Here is a 23,410-nt window from a genome sequence, read left to right as displayed (position 1 = left end):
AATAAATATATGAATTTGCTAGAAAGAATGAGCCAGCTCTATATGTGCTAATATTGAGTGACCTCCCATATAGTGAGAAAGAAAAGGTGCAAAAGAGGGTGTGCATTTTGCAACCACTGTGGTTTTATAAAAATATTATGTATTGCATATACAATTGTTCCTCCATATCCGTCCATGGGTTCTGCATCCATGGATTCTACCAACTTTGGATGGATAATATTTGGGGGAAAAAAATTCACAAATATCTGAAAAGCAAAACTTGAATTTGCTACGTGCTGAGTACATACTACATTGCATCCACATAAATGAAGTTATGTGTAGGCGTTGTATTAGGTCTTGTATGTAATCTAGAGATGATTTAAAGTATACGGAAGGTATGTGTAGGTTACATGCATATGCTGTGCCATTTCATATAAGGGTCTTTAGCATTCTCAGATTTTGGTATTGAGGGGGATCCTGGAACCAATCCCCCATGGATATCGAGGGACAACCGTGTATGCATAGAATATCCTCTGTGGAGGATAGTCAAAATCATAGAGACAGAAAGTAGAATGGTGGTTGCTAGGGGTTGAGGGAGGGGGAAATGAGTTATTGTTTAATGGATATAAAGTTTCAGTTATGCAAGATGCAAGTAGTTATGGAGACGGATGGTAGTGTTGGTTGTACAACATTATGAATGTATTTAATACCACTAAACTACACTTAAATGGTTAAGATGGTAAATTTTATGTTTTGTATTTTCATGCAAAAAAATTGAAAAATATCTCTGGAAAACAAATAAGAAACTCACAAGTGTGGCTGACTGGAAGTGGCGGTGGCTAGGAAACAGGAGGGGGTAGTAATAATTTTTCCTAAAAGCTTTTTTTTTTTTTTTTTGAGACAGGGTCTTGCTCAGTCACCTAGGCTGAAGTACAGTGGCATGATCATGGCTCACTACACCCTCAAACTCCTGGGCCCCGGCAATCCTCTTCCCACCTCAGCCTTCTTAGTAGCTGGGACTACAGGTGCGTGCCACCATGCCCAGCTAATTAATAAATTTTTTTTTTTTGAGGAGGTCTCATGGTGTCGCCCAGAATGGTGTTGAACTCCTGGCCTCAAGTGATTCTGTTGCCTCAGCCTCCCAAAGTGCTAGGATTATAAGTGTGCTGCCACTGCATCCAGGCCATATTTTCCCTATAAGCTTTTTTATTTTATTTTATTTTATTTTTTTAAAGATGGAGTTTCACTCTTGTTGCCCAGGCTGGAGTGCAATGGCATGATCTCTGCTCACTGCAACCTCTGCCTCCCAGGTTCAAGCGATTCTTCTGCCTCAGCCTCCCAAGTAGCTGGGATTACAGGCACCTGCCACCATGCCCGGCTAATTTTTTGTATTTTTAGTAGAGATGGGGTTTCACTATGTTGGCCAGGCTGGTCTCGAATGCCTGACCTTGTGATCCACCCACCTCAGCCTCCCAAAGTGCTGGGATTACAGGCGTGAGCCACCGTGCCTGGCCAAAAAAATTAATTTTTTAATTGGCAATAAAATATATGTATTTATTGTGTACAATATGGTGCCTTGACATATATATATAACAAGTCCTCACTTAACATCAATAGGATCTTGGAAACTGTGACTCTAAGCAAAACAGCATAATAACAAAACTAATTTTGCCACAGGCTAATTGATATAAAAAAGAGTTAAGTTCCTATGGCATATTTCTGGTCACAAGAATATCACCAAACTTCTAAATGAAGACCCCAAACACTTCTAATACTAAACATTGAAATAAATGTGAGCTATACGTAGATGTAAAAAAGAGTAGCCTGGGCATGGTGGCTCATACCTGTAATCCTAGCACTTTGGGAGGCCAAGGTGGAGGACACTTGAAACTGGGAGTTCAAGATCAGCCTGAGCTTCAAAGCGAGACCCTGTCTCTACAAAAAATTTTAAAAATTGACCAAGTATAGTAGCGTATACCTGTAATCTCAGCTACTTGGGAGGCTGAGGTGGAAGGATCACTTGAGCCCAGGAGTTCAAAGCTGCGGTGAGCTATGATCATGCCCCTGCACTCTACCCCAGGTGATAGAACAAAGCCCTGTCTCTGGAAGAAAAAAAAAAAGAAGGGCTGGGTGCGGTGGCTCACGCCTGTAGTCCCAGCACTTTGGGAGGCTGAGGTGGGCGGATCACGAGGTCAAGGGATCTAGCCATCCTGGTCAACATAGCGAAACCCTATCTCTACTAAAAAACACAAAAGTTAGCTGGGTGTGGTGGTACATGCGCCTGTAGTCCCAGCTACTCGGGAGGCTGAGGCAGGAGAATTGATTGAACCCGGGAGGTGGAGGTTGCAGTGAGCTCAGATCATGCCACCACACTCCAGCCTGGCGACAGAGCGAGACTCCGTCTCAAAAAAAAAACAAGGAAAGAGTAATAAAAACAGGATATTTGCATAACTTTTGGCAAATCAATGGGTGACCACAGTCCCACTGGTGGTGGGCTAAATCAAGGAATAATTATTTCCAAAGTGAAAATTTTAAGGAGCACTGGCTACTACCATGTGGTTAAAAATCAACAAATATGACAGGTGGGTGCTTTCGTACCACATTGTTTATTGTTGTGCATACGTCACACATTTTTATTTTATAATAATTTTTATTTATCCACTCTTTTATTTTCCAACGTCTTTATTCCAATTCGGTGTTCAGGTGGTCAGAGCCTATCCTAAGCAGCTAAGGTTACAAGGTAGAAACCAACCCTGGACAGGACGCCATTCCATCCCAGGGTGTACTCACACACACACCCACACTCACTGAGACTGGGACTGTTTAGACACCCGGTTCACCTATCAGGCACTTACTTCGGGGTGTGGGAGGAAACAGGAGACCTGGAAGAAACCCGTGAATGAATAAGGAGAACATACGAAGTCTTCATAGACAGTGGCCTCAGCTGGAAATAATTTATTTTTTCTCATTAATGTTATAACAGCATGATATTGAATGAAACAGCATTTTTTGAGGACCTGCTGTACCTTGTGGAATAGCTAGATGAAACTAATTAACATGTTTTACTTATAAGTTTTTGTGGTGAGAACACATAAATCTTGCATCACTTTCTAATGTCCCAGAAGATGTTCATGTAGGTGAAAAATATGTTTATAATTATCTGAGCCTCAAACCAAATTTGTTTAACATAAACATACAGTATTTTTTTGTTGTTGTTTTTTTTCTGAGGTAAGGTCTCACTCTGACCCCCCAGGCTGGAGTGCAGTGGCATGGTCTTGGCTCACTGCAACCTCTGCCACCTGGGTTCAAGTGATTCTTGTGTCTCAGCCACCTGAGTAGCTGGGATTACAGGCAGGCAAGCCCAGCTAATTTTTTTTTGTAGAAACGGGGTTTTGCCATGTTGGCCAGACTGGTCTTGAACTCCTGGACTCTAGCGATCCGCCCGCCTCCGCTTCCCAGGTGCTGGGATTACAGGCGTGAGCTACCGCGCCTGGTCAACACAGAGTATTTTTTGCCTGAAGCATAGTTAATGTGTAAATCAAGGGACTGTGCTTGCTTTAGTTCAGAAAGATTATTGAGTTGGTCACTATTTTGGGAAATTATATTGCAGACAGCAATGCTGTTTGTGTTTGTTTGTTTTGAGACAGAGTCTCACTCTGTCACCCAGGCTGGAGTACAGTGGCATGATCTTGGCTCACTGCAACCTCTGCCTCCTGGGTTCAAGCAATTCTCGTGCCTAAGCTTCCTGAGTATGTGGGACTATGGGCACGCATCACCACGCCTGGCTAATTTTTGTGTTTAGTAGAGATGGTATTTCACTATGTTGGCCAGGCTGGTCTTGAACTGCCTCAGCCTCCCAAAGTATTGGGATTACAGGCGTGAGCCGCCATGCCTAGCCTATTCATGGTATTTTTTATCAACAATATCACATGCCTGTCTATATTAGTCTGATTTTGTAGTAGTCACATTTATAGTTTTATTCTTTTAATATAGTCATGTCTGAGCATTTATATGTTGATATACGTGTTACTTTATAACTCACTTTCCTTTAATTTTTCATTTTTATTATAGTTAGCACATTATATTGATATTTGAAGTTTTACATGTGTAAGTAAGTTACAGTAGCTCTACATTTTATTTCAGGAAGGATAAGAAGGTTATTACAAAATATTTACAATAAAAGGGGGTACAAAATATCTTTAAAGAAAAAATTGTGACAGTTGGGGAAGCTGGCTGATCAGAACACCGGGGATTGTTATATAATAAGCCTTCTATTTTTATGTATGAATGAAAATTTCCACAATGATATGTTTTAGGAAAAAAGAGTTGGGTCTGATGTGATTGAGAATTGCTGCTCTACAGTGTGCCTCAGAAATAGCCACAATTGGGATAAGTGTTATAAAGAAGAGATAGGGTTTCAGAAGAGCAGTGCACAGTGAGGGGTATGACCTAGTCTGGGAGATGAGGGAGTGCTTTCCTAGGCAACTGACATTTGGACTGAGATTTGAAGGATGAGTAATTAACTAGATGAAAGGGAGTAAGAGCTTTCCAGGGAGAGGGACCAGCATATGAAAAAGCCCTAAGGTGGGAGGAGTGTGGTAGGTGGGAAGAACTGAAAATGTCATTTTGTCTGATCACAGAGATCAACAAGAAAGTAGCCCAAACCTATGTAATACACATCAGCAAGGGTTGTGTCAAGCGGGCCTTGTAAGACCTTTTAAATATTTTGATTTATATCTTACATAATTAGATGCCTTTGAAGGGCTTTTAATAGTGAGGGACAAAGGCATAAAACATAAGCATGCATGAGAATAGTTTTTTCAGTGTATGGTTGAGCAAACCATGTATGTGTATGTTTAGATGGAGGCACCATAAAATTGAGGTAGGCTGGAATGCCGAGCCACCTTATGAACAGCTGCTATTCAAGAGTCACCCAGGTCCCAGCAGACTTTGTCACTAAACCTAGGGCCTCCTACTCCATCGCATGATGGAGGATATGTCTTCTTTGATCAGTCTGTCCTGCTTGAGCATTGCTTGGAGCCATTCGAAGAGGCTGGTGGCTCTCAAAAGTGCAAACATGAGAGTCCTGTTCTGGTCATAGGCTGAGTAAGCTCCTCCTGGCCAACGCCCCCACAGATAACAACTATTATTACATCTGGATGGAAATACATAAAACCAGTAAAATCTACTGGAGAGTTACAAAAAAACCAGGCAGATTCTAGAGGGGAGTTAACACAAGAATGGGACTACTTTGAGTAATTTCCCATTTTCATGGCTTCTAACTTTAGGGCAGGCCCTGATCTATGTCATGTAGGGTGCTTAAAATTCCAATAGTAAACTTTAGTCTTTGTGGCCTGAAGAACCAGAAGATAAAGCTCAAGCAACTACAGCTGTTGGGAAGTGAGAGGAGAATCCTGGAAAGCAGAGAGAGAGGAGAAGCATCAGACTCTGTGAATAAACTCTGCCCAAACCTTGGCAGACTGCTGAATTATGCATATGTGGAGCAGACTCCAAAGAAGCCCAGCTGAGGATGAAATAACTGAGGATTTCGCCGGGCGCGGTGGCTCACACGTGTAATCCCAGCACTTTGGGAGGTCGAGGTGGGTGGATCACAAGGTCAGGAGTTCAAGACCAGCCTGGCCAATATGGTGAAACCCCATCTCTACTAAAAATACAAAAAAATTAGCCAGGCGTGGTGGCACATGCCTGTAATCCCAGCTACTCAGGAGGCTGAGGCAGGAGAATTGCTTGAACCCGGGAGGTGGAGCTTGCAGTGAGCTGAGATTGTGCCACTGCACTCCAGCCTGGGTGACAGAGTGAGACTCCATCTCAAAAAAAAAAAAAAAAAAACTGGAGATTTCATCTATTGCCTAAGAGACAGATTTGTAGTTTGAGTTAATCAAGTTAGATACTATGAAAACAAAAGTAAAAAAACAAAAGTCAATACTCTTTGGAGGAATATAAAGGACTCCAGAGTTGCTGTAATATAACATTCAAAATATCCAGGATATATTCCAAAACTACTCATATACAAAGAAACAGGAAAATGTAACCTATTCTCAAGCTAAATGACACTCTAGAAAGAGACCTTAAAATGCTTAAATGTTGGGATTAGCAGGAAATGATTTTAAACTTTTATAACTATGTATTAGTAAAGGAAATAAAAATGATATAAAGGAAAATGTATTCATAAAGAATGAGTGTGAAACTAAGATAACTAAATAGACATTCTAGAACTGAAAAATATGATATCTGAAATAAAAATTTAAACTGGATGGGGCTTACTGGAAGAATGGAGATGACAGAGGAAAGCATCCTTGAAATTAAAGTTGAAGAAAGAGTGGGAGGGAAAAAGAAATACATCCTCAGTGACCTGGGATCAATATTTTAAAAACTCAGCACATTTAATTGAAATCTGGGAGGGAGAAGAAAAACAATGAGGAAGAAAAATATATTTAAAAATTTAATGGCTGAAAATTTCCCAAATTTGGTGGGTGCCTTATAGTTAAACTATTGACAGACAAAAGGAAAAATCTAGAAAACAGCAAAGAAAACAACACATTAGATACAGAGAGAGAATTCTGTTTACCACTGATGAATCATCAGAAACAGTGGAGGTCAGAAGCGAATAGAGAATCTTTAAAGTGCTGAAGGAAAAAACATGTCAGCCCAGAATTTCAGATTCAGCAGAGTAGCCTTCAAGAAAGAATATGGGACCGGGTGTAGTGGCTCACTCCTGTAATCCCAACACTTTGGGAGGTTGATGCGGGTGATGACCAGAGGTCAGGAGTTTGAGACCAGCCTGGCCAACATGGTGAAACCCCATCTCTACTAAAAATACAAAAAAATTAGCCAGGCATGATTAGCTGGTACCTGTAATCCCAGGTACTTGGGAGGCTGAAGCGGGAGAATCGCTTGAACCCAGGAGGTGGAGGTTACAGTGAGCTGAGGTGGCAACACTGCACTCCAGCCTGGGTGACAGAGCAAGACTCTTGTCTCAAAAAAAAAAAAAAAGAGAGAAAGAATATGAAATAAAGATATTGTCAGATAATTTATTGCTAGTAGATCTGCACTATAAGAAATGCTAAAAGAAGTTCTTCAGGCTGTAGGGAAATGACACCAGATGGAAAGTTGAATCTTCAGAAAACAATGAAGGTTAGAACTTGTAAATATCTGGGTAGATATTTTAAAACTTTCTTTTTCATTTCTTAAAAAAATTACTATAGCACAAAAAAGCATCATCTTGGGGGTTCATTTCTTATGGTAGATATAAAACATATCCCATAAAGCATGGGATGATGGGTGAGGGTAAATGGGCCTATATGGTTGCAGGGTTTTTACATATTACCTGTAGTGGTACTTTTTTTTTTTTTTTGAGACAGAGTTTCATTCTTGTCATTCAGGCTGGAGTGCAGTGGCGCCATCTCTGTTCACTGCAACCTCTGCCTCCTGGGTTCAAGTGATTCTCCTGCCTTAGCCTCCCAAGTAGCTGGGAGTACAGGTGCCTGCCACCACGCCCAGCTAATTTTTGTATTTTCAGTAGAGACATGGTTTCACCTTGTTGGCCAGGCTGGTCTCAAACTCCTGACCTCAGGTGATCCTCCTGCCTTGGCCTCCCAAAGTGCTAGGATTTCAGGCGTGAGCCACCATGCCCGGCCAGTGGTACTTTTTAACACAGTAAAGAATATAATGGTAAAGATATATGTTGGAATTCCTAAAAGCAACCACTGGGGGGAAAATATAATCATGCAAAGAAGTGTTGCTAAAAAAAAAACTAGTAGAAAAATTAAAGTGAATAATCCAAACAAGACAGAAACAGGTATAACTGAACAAAAATAGAGGAGCTATAAATAATAAAATAGTAGATCTAATTCAACTATATTAATAACTTCATTGATTTTAATGAAATATACACTGATTTAATGCATAAAGACAAAATGGCTAAAAGCAAATGCATGGAAAAAGATCATACAAAGTAGCATAAGAAGCCTAGAGTGGTTATATTTATATCAGATAAAATAGACTTCAGTATAAAAAGTATCACCAGAGTTAAAGGGATCATTTCATAACAATAAAAGGTCAGTTCATGAGAAAGATGTAACAGTTATAACTATGCTTGTGCCTGATATCAGCGCTTCAAAATACATGAAGCAAAAATGGATACAACTAAAGGAATAAATAGACAATTCACTATCAGAGAGATTTGAACATTCTTCTTTCAATGATAACAACAACAAAAATTAGTATAGATTTTGGGAGGCCGAGGTGGGAAGATTGCTTGAGCCCTGGAGTTCAAGACTAGCCTGTCCAACATGAAAAGACCCAATCTGTTCAAAATAAAACCATTAGCCCAGCGTGGTGGCATGTGCCCATGGTCCCAGCTACTTGGGAGGCTGATGTAGGAAAGATTGCTTGAACCTAGAAGGTTGAGGCTGCAGTGAGCCATGTTTGTGTTATGGCACTCCAGCGTGGGTGACAGAGTGGGACTGTGTCTTTATTTATTTTTATTTATTTATTTATTGAGATGGAGTTTTGCCCTTTTGCTGAGGCTGGAATGAAGTGGCGCTATCTCGGCTCACTGCAACCTCTACTCCCCAGGTTCAAGCGATTCTCCTGCCTCAGCCTCCCGAGTAGCTGGGATTATAGGCTCCTGCCACCACACCAGGCTAATTTTTATATTATTAGTAGAGATGGGGTTTTGCCATGTTGGCCATGCTGGTCTCAAACTCCTGACCTCTGGTGATCTGCCCGCCTTGGCCTCCCAAAGTGCTAGGATTACAGGCGTGAGCCACTATGCCTGGCCGAGACCCTGTCTTTAAAAAAAACATCAATATAAATGATTTCCACACAACAACTGCAGAATATACTTTTTTCCCCCAAGTGTATATATAAACCAGATGCTGGGCTATAATTCTCAGTATAGTTGAAAGGATTAAAATAATATAGTATGTGTTCTTTGACTGTAATAAAATTATTATTAATTAATTTTTTTTTTGAGACAGTTTCGATCTTGTAGCCTAGGCTGGAGTGCAATGGCATGATCTCAGCTCACCGCAACCTCTGCCTCCCGGGTTCAAGCTATTCTCCTGCCTCAACCTCCCAAATAGCTGGGATTACAGGTGCCCACCACCACGCCCGGCTAATTTTTGTGTTTTTAGTAGAGACGGGGTTTCACCATGTTGGCCAGGCTGGTCTCGAACTCCTGACCTCAGGTGATCCACCCACCTCGGCCTCCCAAAGTACTGGGATTATAGACGTGAGTCGTAACTCCTAGCCTCTTAATAAGATTAAATTAGAAACCAAGATGTGTAAAAGGCCACAAGTATTTGGAAATTCAGTGAATCTTCTAAATAATCTGTGAGTCGAGGAAGAAATCACAAGAGAAATTAGAAAGTACTTTGAACTGAATGATAATGAAAATACAACATCAAAATTTGTGGGGTAACTGTCATGGCCAAGGGGAGCCAAAGGAGAAATGATGACTAAATGTAATTTGGTATCCTCTATGACATGCTGGAAGAGAAAAAAGGTAGGAGGTAAAGAATGAGGACATCTGGGCTGGGCATGGTGGCTCACACTGTAATCCCAGCACTTTCAGAGGCCAAGGACGGCAGATTGCCTGAGGTCAGGAGTTCCAGACCAGCCTGGCCAACATGGTGAAACCCCGTCTCTACTAAAAACACAAAAGTTAGCTGGGCGTGGTGGCAGGTGCCTGTAAAGCTACTCGGGAGGCTGAGGCAGTAGAATTGCTTGAACCTGGGAGGCGGAGGTTGCCGTGAGCTGAGATCATGCCACTCCACTCCTGCCTGGGAGACAGAGCAAGACTGCGTCTCAAAAAAAAAAAAAAAAGAAAGAAAGAAAAAGAGGACATCTGAATAAAATATGGCTTCCATAATAACAGTGTATCAGGCTGGGCACGGTGGCTCATGCCTGTAATCCCAACACTTTGGGAGGCCGAGGCGGGTGGATCACAAGGTCAGGAGTTTGAGACCAACCTGGCCAATATGGTGAAACTCCATCTCTACTAAAAATACAAAAATTAGCGGGGCGTGGTGGCGGGTGCCTGTAGTCCCAGCTACTTAGGAGGCTGTGGCAGGAGAATTGCTTGAACCCAGGAGGCGGAGGTTGCAGTGAGCCAAGATTGTGCCATTGCATTCCAGCCTGGACAACAGAGTGAGACTCTGTCTCAAAAAATAAAATAAATAACGATGTATCAATATTGGTTTGTTAATTGTGACAAATGTAACATTCTGATGTAAGATTTTTGTTTTTTTTTTTTTTGAGACGTAGTTTCAGGCGGAGGTTACAGAGGTTGCAGTGAGCTGAGGTAGCACCACTGCACTCCAGCCTGGGCAACAGAGTGAGACTCTGTCTCAAATAAATAAATAAATAAATAACAGTGTATCAATATTGGTTTGTTAATTGTGACAAATGTAACACACTAATGTAAGTTTTTTTTTTTTTTTTTTTTTTTTGAGGCTGAGTTTCACTCTTGTTGCTCAGGCTGGAGTGCAGTGGCCCGATTTTGGCTCACTGCAACCTCCACCTCTCAGGTTCAAGTGACTCTCCTGCCTCAGCCTCCTGAGTAGCTGGGATTACAGGTGCTTGCCATCAAGCCCAGCTAATTTTTTTCTTTTTAGTAGAGATGGGGTTTCACCATGTTGGTCACGCTGGTCTTGGAACTCCTGACCTCAGGTGATCCACCTGCCTCAGCCTCCCAAAGCGTTGGGATTACAGGCATGAGCCACCACACCTGAGCAACCTGGATAATTTTTAATTTTTTTGTGGATACACGAATTTTGCTGTGTTGACCAGCCTGGTCTTGAATTCCTGGCTTCAAGCCATCCTCCCAAAGTGCTGGGATTACAGACGTGAGCTACTGACCTGGCCAAATGAAAGATGTTAATATGGGAAACTAGACGTGGGGTATATGGAAACTATACTATCTCTATCTTTGCCACTTTTCTATAAATCTAAAACAATTCTAAAATAAAGTGTTTATTAAAAAGTACTAAAAAATGTGGGATGCCACTAAAGCAGTGCTTACAGAGAAGTTTATGGGTTTAAATATATTTATTGGAAAAGAAAAAAGGCCTAAAGACTTGACCTCAAGTTCTACCTTAAGAAGCTAGTAAATGAAGAACAAAATAAACCCAATGTATGTAAAATGAAAGGTAATAAAGACAGCAGTAGAAATTAAGAATTAGAAAAAGACAATAGACAAAACTGGTTCTTCGAAAAGATTAATAATATTAACAAACCCATAGATAGACTGATAAAGAAAAATACAGTTGACCCTTGAACAGCTCAAGGGTTGGGGGCACCGATACCCTGTGAAGTCAATAATCCATCTATAGCTTTTGACTCCCCCAAAACTTAACTACTAATAGTTTATTGTTGACTAGCAGCCTTACTGATAACATGAGTTAATTAACACATATTTTGCATGTTATATATGTTGTATACTGTATCCTTAAAGTAAGCTAGAGAAAAGATATTATTATTAAGGAAATCTTAAGGAAGACAAAGTATACAGTTGACCCTTGAACCGCACAGGTTTGCGGTTCGCAGGTCCACTTATACACAGATTTTTCTCTGCCTCTGCTACCCCTGAGACAGCAAGACCAACCCCTCCCCTGCTTCCTCCTTGGTGTACTCAATGTGAAGACTGAGGATGAAGACCTTTATGATGATCCACTTTATGAATATATACATATACAAAATGGATAAAGATTACTAAATGTACTGTTAACAATGAGATGAAGCTGGGCTTGGTGGCTCACGCCTGTAATCCCAGCACTTTGGGAGGCCGAGGCTGGTGGATCACCTGAGGTCAGTTCTTGATCAGCTGGCCAACATGGTGAAAACCAGTGTAAGGTGACGAAAGTGAGGATGGCAGTAGGTTTGGATTCCTTATTTACTTACTTGTAGTTTGTCACTTCTCAGTCACCTTGGTTGAGATCACAGAGTTGGATGGTTTGTATTTCCTTGGCTTCTAGTCTTTGTCAAGGCCTTTAAAAAGAGCAGTGGTTCCCATCTAGAAGACTGGGCTAATTACAGTATTTCAGAAAGCTTAATGGAATTTATGTATTTACCCAATTTAAGAATATATAAACTAAAGTTACTTTGCCTGGAATCATGTCACCTCAGGGTTTAAATACTAAATCTTCCTTATCGATTGAATACTTTGCTGGCAGTTATATTTTGATTTTTTAAGAAAATGAAAATGAGTATTCTTAATACATGCAGATTAGAAATGAGCTTGTGAAAGGAAAAAATAACTAAAAAGAGGGAGACTTTGGTTAAAACGTTGATATAGAGTATTTCTATTATACTATATGGCTTTTTTTTTTTATCCATTTACTAGGGATTGATGTTGTTGGCTTTGTCAAATAAAAACACAGTTTGTATTTTAGTGCTTGGTTTTCAACCAAGTAAATATATAAAAACTCCACAGTAACTGCTATAATTTCTACCAGAGAGTCACACTCTTTTACTGACTTTATTGCTTCTAAGTTTCTTTTTCCTGTTTTGCTTTGGTGGTTAATAATTGGAAGCACAATTTAAAACATTTCTGGACGTATCTTTACCAATTTCTCCAACCCTTAGAATAGGGCTTAGTGCTCAATAAATATTTGTTGAACGAAGTAACAAAATAACGCATGTAAGTAGTAATTAAAGTTGAAGTCGATGTTACATTATAAAGCAGTTAGAAGTAGTATGCTGTAGCACTTAACGTTTCTGTTTGAGATTTAAGAGATTATTAGTAATATGGAAAGTATAAATAATACTGTACCTATCCACAAAGGTATATTTCTTTGTTTTGGTAGCTAATTGACATTCAGCTTTCTTAAATGTTCATATTTTTACCCCATAATCTTACTTTAGTGTTTTGAATTTTATTTTTTATTTTTATTTTTTGAGACAGAGTCTCGCTGTGTCGCCCAGGCTAGAGTGCAGGGGTGTTATCTCGGCTCACTGCAACCTCTGCCTCCTGGGTTCAAGCGATTCTCCTGCCTCAGCCTCCCGAGTAGCTGGGATTACAGGCACGTGCCACCATACCCAGCTAATTTTTGTATTTTTAATAGAGACATGTTGGCCAGGCTGGTCTTGAACTCCTGACCTCAAGTTATCCACCCACCTCGGCCTCCCAAAGTGCTGGGATTATAGGCATGAGCCACCATGCCTGGCCTGAACTTTATTATTGAATAAAATTATTTAGGCATTCAGTAATATTATGAAGTGGGTTGCATGGCAAGAAAACTGCCGAGTAATCAGAGGAGTGGAGAACCTTAGGCCTCTTTCATTGGTCCTTCTGCCATATTATCTAAGAGTTACAGATTAAACTATGGTCGTTTGTAACCTCATTATGTCGCAGTTTTAAAATTTCCTAAGGAGTGTACCCCAAATGAGGAAGCAGATCTATTAGAGCCTGATGTTTTCTGTAGAAGAAGGAACAATGCTGCTTGGGGAGTAGATTTAAAATTTCATATAGAGCATCTCTAGCAGGGACTTGAGGAAAGTGTGCTAGTGCTAGAGGATTATGAAAGAGTAAACCATTGTTGAGTCTTAATCTAAACCCTTGGTATTTTCTTTCTTTCTTTCTTTCTTTTTTTTATAGAGAGCCTCACTCTTGCCCAGGGTGAGGTACAGTGGCACAATCATAGCTCATTATAACCTCAAACTCCTGGGCTCAAGGAATCCTCCTTGCTGTGCCTCCCAAGTAGCTGGGATTACAGGCATGAGCCATAGTACCCAGCTAATTCTTTCATTTTTTGTAGAGACACTATGTTGCCCAGACTGGTGTTGAACTCCTGTCCTCAAGTGATCCTACCACCTTAGCCTCCCAAAGTGCTGTGATTACAGGTGTGAGCCACTGTGCCTGGCCTCAAACCCTACTATTTACTCAGCTCAGTTACTAAACTCACATTTAGTAACCCAAGATGGATAGTTCCATTTGGAATAATCGACAGATACTTTTGAATTCCTTATGATATGTCATATACTGTTCTAAGTGCTAGACTGAACTATACTAGCGAACAAAATATGCAAAGTCCTTTTTCTCACGGATTTTAAATTTTAATTGGCAGAGACAGAGAATAACAAATACATACTATGTCAGGTAGTAAAAGATAATGTTCCAGATATCACTTGTTCATAAACTATTCCAAAATTTCCTGGCTTAAAACAACTCTTGTATTGTGTCTCACAATTCTCTGGGTTGAAGAGGGCTTATCTGGATGGTGTATGTATTGGTCTCACTTGGGGGTCTCTGATTGGTGGCTGGACCTGGAGCCCCCAAGATGGCTCACGCTTCTGGCTGTCAGTTGGTCCTGCTTGTTGTTTGGGTACTCAGTGGGGGCCTCAGTTCTTTTTTTACCTGGCCTTTCCCTGTGGCTTTGGCTTCTCACAGCACAGTGGCTGGCTTTCAAGAGGGAGTGTAACAAGTGGGCAGAGGCAGAAGGTACAGATTTCTGAAAGCCCAGCCTCTTAAGTTATACAGCATCACTTCTGCCACATTTTATTGATCAAAATAGTTCACAGGGAGGGGAAACAGACTCCATCCACCTTTTCATGGATGGTGGCAAGATCACATTGCAAAAGAGCACATGGGGTAGCAGATATTGTTGAGGCCTTCTATGGAAACATGATCTACCACAGTGCTATAAAAAATTAAGCAGGTTAATAGGGGAATAGAGAAACTGGAACTATGTGGAGAGGTGGGGTGTCAGAAAGTGCAATATTATGTAGAGGGTTAGGCAGGGCCTCTCCCATAAGGCAATATTTTAGATACCTGATGGAAATGAATGAGCCACGGGAACCATAAGGACTTTTTAAGGAAGAATATTCCAGGCAGAGAACAGAAAATGTAGAGGTGCTAAGGTGGGAGGATCTGTGATGTGAACAAAGAATAGCAACGAGGGGAATGCGAGTGCACTAGAATGATAGAGGAAGAACGGGAGGGCATGCGAATGATTTGGAGAGGAAGAGAGAAACAGATATTGTAGCCATGGCAAAGACTAGGTTTTCTGTGAGTGAAATGGACGCCATTGGGAAATTCTGAGCAGAGGAATTACATGCAGGTTGAGTTCCTTTATCCGAAATGCTTGGGACCAAAAGTGTTGTGGAGTTCAGATTTTTTCGGATCTTGGAATATTTGCATACTTACTGGCTGAACATCCCAAATCGGAACATTCCAAATCTAAACTGCTCCAGTGGGCATTTCCTTTGAGCATCATGTTGACACCCAAAAAGTTTCCGGTTTTGGATCATTTCAGATTTCAGATTTCAGATTTTTAGATTTGGAATTTTCAACCTGTATATGTTCTAACTTAAACTTGTTTTTTTTTTTTTTTTTTTTTTTTTTAAAAGACAGAGTCTTGCTCTGTCGCCCAGGCTGGAGTGCCGTGGTGCAATCTCGGCTCACTGCAACCTCCGCTCTTGGGTTCAAGCAATTCTGCCTTAGCCTCCTGAGTAGCTGGTATTACAGGCACCTGCCACCACGCCCAGCTAATTTATGTATTTTGAGTAGAGACGGGGTTTCACCATGTTGGCCAGGCTGGTCTCTAACTCCTGACCTCGTGATCTGCCCGCATCGGCCTCCCAAAATGCTGGGATTACAGGCGTGAGCCACTGCGCCTGTCCATTCTGAATTAAACTTTAAAAGAATCTTATTCTAAGAATCTTTGGCTACTCTCAAAACACTGTTTTGAGAATCAGCTGTGAGAGGACAAGAGCAGAAGGAAGGAGTCGTTTCAGTAGTAGGGTAATGCGGTGTGGGATGATAGATGTGCTGGGTGGTGAGAAGTGTTGGAATTTGGCTATATATCAAGGTAGGTCTGACAATTTCCTAATGAGGGTGGTCATGGGGTGAAAAAGAAGGATCAAGGATGGCTCCCAAAATGTTTACCCTATGCACCTGGAAACGGAAAGATCTGGGGGAGGAGCAAGGTGGAGGTGAGGAAGATAAGACTTGTAATTTTGGTTATGTGAAGATGAATGTAAGAAGGTACTGAGGAGAAAAGGTTACTAAATGTTACTTCCTCATTGCAGGTGTGACGTTGAGTGCTTCAGATCTGGTCACTATGGTACGAGAACGAAAATGCATATTATGCCACATCGTGTACAGCTCAAAAAAGGTAATAATGGAAGAGGGAGAATCTGAGGCTTTATGACTATTTTTTAAAGAGACATGTTACTAATAGATGTTGTTAATATTAATAGACATGTTATTAATAGGAAAAGCTTTGACAGTGTCTTATTTATGCTTCTTTTCTTTCCTAAACCATAGTCTCATTCCACTGGTTTCTTTCTCGTTACTGCCTCCTAAAGCCAGTACCTGTATTATTAAACTTCTGTCCATCCAGAATTTGAGCATATTCAAAACTAGATGACACAGAAATTTAGTAACCAGTTATAGGGAAGATACCTTAAAATTCCAAGGTTATTTGAAGTTATACTGCTTTCTGCAATTTTAAAATCATGTACTTTTTGATTAGCTAAGGATATAGCATCTATTATATGTACCTACAATCTGTTTATGCCTATGCTTGTGAAAAGCGCAGCACAGCAGAAATGGTATTAATATCCTAGATGTCCACAAGGTGGGGATGTTGCTCAAAGTAAAACTTTTTTTTTGAAATGGAGACTTAAGTGTGTTGCCTAGACTGGAGTGCAGTGGCGCAGTCTCAGCTCACTGCAACCTCTGCCTCCGCAGTTCAAGTGAGTCTCCTGCCTCAGCCTCCCAAGTAACTGGGATTACAGGCATGTGCTACCGGGTGTGGCTGATTTTTGTATTTTTAGTAGAGACAGGGTTTCACCATGTTGCCCAGGCTGGTCTTGAACTCCTGACCACAGGTTTTTCACCTGCCTCGGGCCTGTCAAAGTGCTAGGATTACAGGCATGAGCCACTGTGTCCGGCCAAAACATCTTTTTAGGACCTAAAACTGGCTGCAATTTGTGTCACTTTTTGCCTTTACCTGCCTTTATCATTTGCTTTCAGAGTAGTGCTGCTAGTTTAAATACTGAGGAATTTCTTTTATTTGCTTTTAAGATGCTCTTGATTGTCACTGGAAATGCAGAGAACTGGGAGGATCATGGGCTAGGTTAGCCAGGGAAGTGTGAGTGGAAGTGGTAAACTTTGAAAAGTGTCTAGAGTAACGATGGTTTAGGAGAAATGAGGAAGAGATATTTTAGGTAGGAGAACAACATGTACAGAGACAAATGGAATGGAGTATGACAGTTCTAGGAGTTGGCAAGAAGGCTCATCTGATTAAAACAGTTTTGCCTTGGGAATAGCAGGACTGTAATTTGTAATTAAGTGAAGACAGTTGATAAACAGTGTTGGATTCCAGACTGAAGGGTCGATTATGATCCACCAAGTAGACTTGGGTGGATACTATTTTTTTTCTATCTAGATTTCTGTTAGTGATGGAAAAATTAGTGAGATTTAAAAATCATGTTTAATAATATACCTGCTACTGTTTACAAAAATAGAAGAATGCTCTTCTAGTTTTAAAAATTTGATAAAGGTTTATACAAATTGTCAATAAGTCAGAATTCCTTATGACTACTTTCACGTTGGACAGAGGTAGGGAGAAGATGTGAGATGGAAAGGCTGCTGCTCAGAGATGTGATATCAGAGTTTCATAGAATAGCAGCCCTATCTTGTGACATCATGATTTTGTGATTTTGCCATTTTAAATCTTTCTGGCTCTTCTACTCTGGTTTCAAACATACTTTTATCTCTTCATACTTTTCCATGATCATAATGAAGTTAAATGAAGGGCTGGAATTATCTAATCCTGCCCTAGGAAAAGCTGATTGTAGTTTTTATTTATTTTCCTTTTTTTTAAAAAAAGGAAAAGCTGGTTGTAGTTTTTATTTTTATTTTTTGCCTTTTTATTTTTTTTTAAAGCAAGGGAATGGCCTGCTTTAAGTGAGTGGTATGACTTAAGAAAGTAACAAAATGGGTTAGTTGGAAGGGGTAACTGATACTTATTTTCAGATAGGACTATGAACAATTGATGTTGAAGCCGTGCTTGTCTCCAATTTCCCAAACTAGTGTAACTCTGGTTTCTCCAAATAAACTATGGAGGAGAAAAGGTTCTAAGTGACTTGAGTATGGGGAAAAGCTGTGTAAGGTATCCCTGAGTATCCTGAGGCCCATTAACATAAAATACTGAGAAGCCCTGGAGTTAAATATATGTGTATAATAGAGATGGAGTCTTACTATGTTGCCCAGCCGGTCTTGAACTCCTGGCCTCAAGTGTGAGCCACTACACCTGGTCATATTTTTTGTATTATTCAATGTTTTCCACATGTGTTTAACCATGAGTCCCCCCTCCCCTCCAACCAACCCAGCCTTTAAAAATATAATACTGATTAATATACAAGGCCTAAATAGAAGCCTAATACATGAGAAGGAATGCATTTGGGACTATTACCTTAATCCTGTGCCTGTGGATCTTTTTTCTTTTCTTTCTTTCTTTTTTTTCTTTTTTTTTTTTTTTTTTGTTGTTGTTTTGTTTCATTTTGAGACAGGGTCTTACCCTGCTGTCTAGGCTGGAGTGCAGTGGAGCCATCTCAGCTCACTGCAACCTCTGTGTCCCAGGCTCAGGTGATGCTCCCGTCTCAGCCTCCTGAGTAGCTGGGACTACAGGCATGTGCCACTACGTTCAGCTATTTTTTAATTAAAAAATTTTTTTTGTAGGGATGATGTCTTATTAGGTTGCCCACACTGATCTTGAACTCCTAGGCTCAAGTGATCCTTCCACCTCGACCTTCCAAAGTACTGGGCTTACAGGTGTGAGCCACCATGTCTGTCTGAATTTTTTCTAATGATTTTTGAAAGCTCTGTTGTCTCAATGTTTTCATTCATTCCTTGGAGCAGGATGGGAGAAGGTTTTGCATGTAACTTTAGGACAAGATTAGTGAAGTGCTTTTAAAAAAACAAAAGTCACATTAAAACTATTAGTGGGTGATAACATTTTTATAGTAAGAAGAATCAGTTTTTTTGTCAGACAAACCCATTTCAGTGAATGCTGTTTTGGTCAGGAATGGTTTTGTTGTAAGGAACAGAACTCACTTAAATTTAGCTCAAGTAAAGGGGATTAGGCATATTGGTAAGCATCTAAATCAAGGAAGAATTGAATAACAGGAAGCATTGAATAACAGGACTTGAGAAGATTTTTTTTTTTAGATGGCGTTTTGCTCTTGTCGCCCAGGCTGGAGTGCAATGGCATGACCTCGGCTCACTGCAACCTCCACCTCCTGGGTTCAAGTGATCCTCCTGCTTCAGCCTCCTGAGTAGCTGGGATTACAGGCATGCGCCACCACGCCCAGCTAATTTGTATTTTTAGTAGAGATGGGGTTTCACCATGTTGGTCAGGCTGGTCTCGAACTCCTGACCTCAGGTGATCCACCCACCTCCGTCTCCCAAAGTGCTGGGATTATAGGTGTGAGCCACCGTGCCCCACCGAAGATGTGTATATTAATGGGTTTTTCATTCTATTCTGTCACTAACTTGTCTTAGTTTTCACGTCCACAAGTGTTAATTTTAGTTAGCGGCCAGTCAGTTGTGGCTAGAAGAGGTAATGTGTAAAGCTACTCTCTCCTTATTTTTTTATTTTTTATTTTTTTTGAGACGGAGTCTTGCTCTGTCTCCAGGCTGGAGTGCAATGGCGCGATCTTGGCTCACTGCAACCTCCGCCTCCTGGGTTCAAGCGATTCTCCTGCCTCAGCCTTCTGAGTAGCTGGGATTACAGGCACGTGCTGCCATGCCCAGCTAATTTTTGTACTTTTAGTAGAGACGGGGTATCACCATGTTGGTCAGGCTGGTCTCGAACTCCTGACCTTTTGATCCGCCCACCTCGGCCTCCCAAAGTGCTGGGATTATAGGCGTGAGCCACCGTACCTGGCCTACTCTCTCCTTATGAAGCATCTGTAGAGCTAGGAAGGAAACGATGGTCATCTTCAGTAAAATTGCCATTTAAAAGAAGTGTTTTGTCTGGGCACAGTGGCTCATGCCTGTAATCTCAGAACTTTGGGAGGCTGAGGCGGGTGGATCACCTGAGGTCAGGAGTTTGAGACCAGCCTGGCCAACATGGTGAAACCCCATCTCTACTAAAAATACAAAAAATTAGCTGGGCATAGTGGCGCATGCCTGTAATCGAGGCTACTCAGGAGGCTGAGGCAGGAGAATCTCTTGAAACCCTGGAGGCAGAGGTTGTCGTGAGCCGAGATCGAGCCACTGCTCTCCAGCCTGGGCGATAAGAGCGAGACTCCGTCTCAAAAAAAAAAAAAAAAAAAAAAAGAGGCGTTTTGAATCACAACCCTGTTTATCACACTATAGTAGATAACTTTAAGTAACAGTGGGTTGTGTTGTATTGTTTTTGACAAATGAACTGTATATAATGAAAAATCTCAATGCACCAAATGCTTACAGTGTGACATGGTGTTTGAAGCATTAGCTTTGGTGTCAGATCTGCCTGGGTTTGAATCCCACTTTGACCACTTGATTATTTGTCACTCTGAGAGGGCAAGACTAAATATTTTGTTTGTTTGTTTGTTTTTTGAGACAGAGTCTCACTCTTGTTGCCCAGGCTGGAGTGCGGTGGCGTGATACCAGCTCACGGCAACCTCTGCCTTCCCGGGTTCAAGCGATTCTCCTGCGTTAGCCTCCCAAGTAGCTGGGATTACAGGCGTTCACCACCAACCCAGTTAGTGGTTTTTTTTTTTTTTTTGTATTTTGTATTTTTAGTAGAGATGGGGTTTCACCATGTTAGCTAGGCTGGTCTCAAACTCCTGACCTCATGATCTGCCCGCCTCAGCCTCCCAAAGTGCTGGGATTACAGGCATGAGCCACTGTGCCCGGCCAAGACTGAATATTTTCACACTTAACCTTCAATGCCTAGCTCTATTCTTGGCATATAATAAGAATTTGATAAATATTTGGTGAATGAACGAGTTAACTTCTCTGCATTCTTCAGCATGAAGTTAATCATATTCCCTCGGCAGTATTTTGCAGTTCAAGTGAGAAAATGTTTGAGGGACTTCACAGGGAATGCAGTAAATAGCAATAACACAACAAGTGTAGTAGCCCTTTATTATTATATATGTGAACAGCCATTCTTTAATTATGGCATACTGGCTGTATACACTGTAGAGTGACAAAGGGATAGACATTTATAGCTTTTTGAGTTTTGTGTATGTGTATGTGTACATGTGTGCATATTTTTTTCTTTTTTCTTTTTTTGAGACAGAGTCTCGTTCTGTCACCAGGCTGGAGTACAGTGGCACAATCTCGGGTCACTGCAGCCTCTGCCTCCTGGGTTCAAGTGATTCTCCTGCCTCAGCCTCCTGAGTAGCTGGGACTATAGGCACGCACCGCCACGCCCAGCTAATTTTTGTATTTTTAGTAGAGACGGGGTTTCATCATGTTGGCCAGGATGGTCTCGATCTCCTGACTTCGTGATCTGCCCACCTCAGCCTCCCAAAGTGCTGAGATTACAGGTGTGAGCCACCACGCCCAGCCGTGTGCATGTTTTTAAGTGGCAGCTTTCCCACATATTTTCTTCCCTCTAAGGATGGGAAGAAGGGAACCTACTATAAATGTTCAAACTTTTCATTGGAACCAAACAAATCCACTGGGGAAGTGAGGGAGTGGACAGTGAAGATAAAGGATTGATTAAGCTGCTATGTTCAAAGTATTTTTTTAAAACTTTCTTATCTAGCATAGAGAGGCTCTGTTACGTTTGTAACTCCTATCTAGAATTGATGTATCCATCTATGTTCATTCAACAAATGCTTATTGATGACTATATGCTAGGCCCTGTCCAAGACATGGGTAAAGTAAGAGTTGTAGCTTACTCTTGAGAAACTGTGGATAAAAGAAGCCAAATAGTTGAAAAGTTGAGTGATTTGAAAGGTTTTTTTTTAAATGAACTTTAGTAAATTCTTTATAATGGGATAGAATTTAACCTACTTAGTTTACTTTTAAGTGTTTTGCTTCCTAAAGATAATACTTTCTAATCTTTTTGGAAAGCCACTTAAATATGTCTTTTTAAGAATTCTTTTTATTTAAACATGAAATATATTAAAAAACACAGTTAATTATTAAGGAACTGATTTCAGTATTAAATTGAGAATAACCACAAACACATTTTGACGTAAGGAGTTTGAGCCCCAATTTTTGATTGAGTAGGAACAGAGGAGTTTTTTTTTTTTTCAAAGCAATCCTGCTTAGTTTTAATCTACTTTCTTTTATTTTGAAGGAGATGGACGAACACATGCGGAGCATGTTGCATCACAGGGAACTTGAGAACCTCAAGGGCAGGTATGGGAACTGCTCTCTTCCATAAGTTTGTGAATGTGGGTGGATCTGAGTGATGATGGTGCCTGTCAGTTTGTTTTGCAGTAATCCGTCATAAGCAAATGTTGTCTTATGGCGTAGAACAACCTTTTAGAATTAATACCAAGTATAGTAGATTTTTGGCATTCAAAAGGGATAAACTCTGATACCTTTGGGCATCTCAAATGTGTGAATTCACAGCAGCCCTATCAAGTAGATTGCAACAAAGGTGAGTTGGGATGAGCTAACTCTCTCATTAGTAAGCTTTCTCATTCCTACATGCTAGCCTTGCAACTAGGACATTTTGTATTTTTACTTCAGCAGTGTTACAAATTATTGCATGCCATAAACGTTTAGTATTGCTGGAATTGTCTGAGACATCCAAAGTCTGCTACATAGCACTGAATCTCATTGGTATAAACAGAATTGAAGTATAAACCTTAAATGTATTTAAGAATGCTGGCCAGGTGCAGTGGCTCACGCCTGTAATCCCAACACTTTGGGAGCCCAGGGTGGAAGGATTACTTGAGCCCAGGAGTTTGAGACCAGCCTGGGCAACGTAGAAAGACCTTGTCTCTACAAATAAAGAAATTAGGTGGGTGTGGCAGCTAATAGCCTGTGGTCCCAGCTATTTAGGAGGCTAAGGTTGGGAGAATCACTTGAGCTTAGGTAGGTCCGGGCTACAGTGAGCTGTGATTGCGCCACTGCCCTCCAGCCTGGGTGACACAGTGAGACCCTGTCTCAAAAAAAAAGAAGAATGCTATTCTGTGATTTGAAGCTTGAGATGTTTAAGGAAAGGAAATCTAATAAGTGGACACCTTTAAAAAATGAAATGTAGGCCAGGTGCAGTGGCTGATGCCTGTAATCCCAGCATTTTGGAAAACTGAGCCAGGCAGATTGCTTGAGCCCAGGAGTTCAAGACCAACCTGGACAACATGGGGAAACCCCATTGTATTAGTCTATTCTCATGCTGTTAATAAAGACATACCCGAGACTGGGTAATTTATAAAGAAGAGAGGTTTAATTGACTCACAGTTCCACGTAGCTAGGGAGGCCTCACAATCATGGCAGAAGGTGAAT

General features: G+C 40.9%; 1 protein-coding gene across 5 annotated transcripts in view; it reads left to right on the top strand.

The window, feature by feature from the left end:
* The window catches only part of ZNF106 (zinc finger protein 106), an 80,389-nt gene that overhangs the window by 2,842 nt on the left and 54,137 nt on the right, over window positions 1-23,410 (top strand). For 4 of the 5 annotated variants that reach the window (XM_031002224.3, XM_019010618.4, XM_019010617.4 and 1 more), the window contains exons 2-3: window positions 16,033-16,118; window positions 22,254-22,315. In XM_031002224.3, coding sequence (XP_030858084.1) covers window positions 16,065-16,118; window positions 22,254-22,315 — 116 coding nt within the window. In that variant the 5' untranslated portion in view covers window positions 16,033-16,064. Of the gene's footprint in view, window positions 1-16,032; window positions 16,119-20,561; window positions 20,700-22,253; window positions 22,316-23,410 lie in introns of those variants that run through there. The other variant, XM_063698938.1, reaches the window with a different exon arrangement.

Source organism: Gorilla gorilla, chromosome 16 (assembly GCF_029281585.2).
Source record: "Gorilla gorilla gorilla isolate KB3781 chromosome 16, NHGRI_mGorGor1-v2.1_pri, whole genome shotgun sequence".
Classification (NCBI taxonomy): domain Eukaryota; kingdom Metazoa; phylum Chordata; class Mammalia; order Primates; family Hominidae; genus Gorilla; species Gorilla gorilla.
The sequence above is the reverse complement of the archived record's forward strand: the minus strand, read 5'-3'. Positions and strand labels throughout refer to the sequence as shown.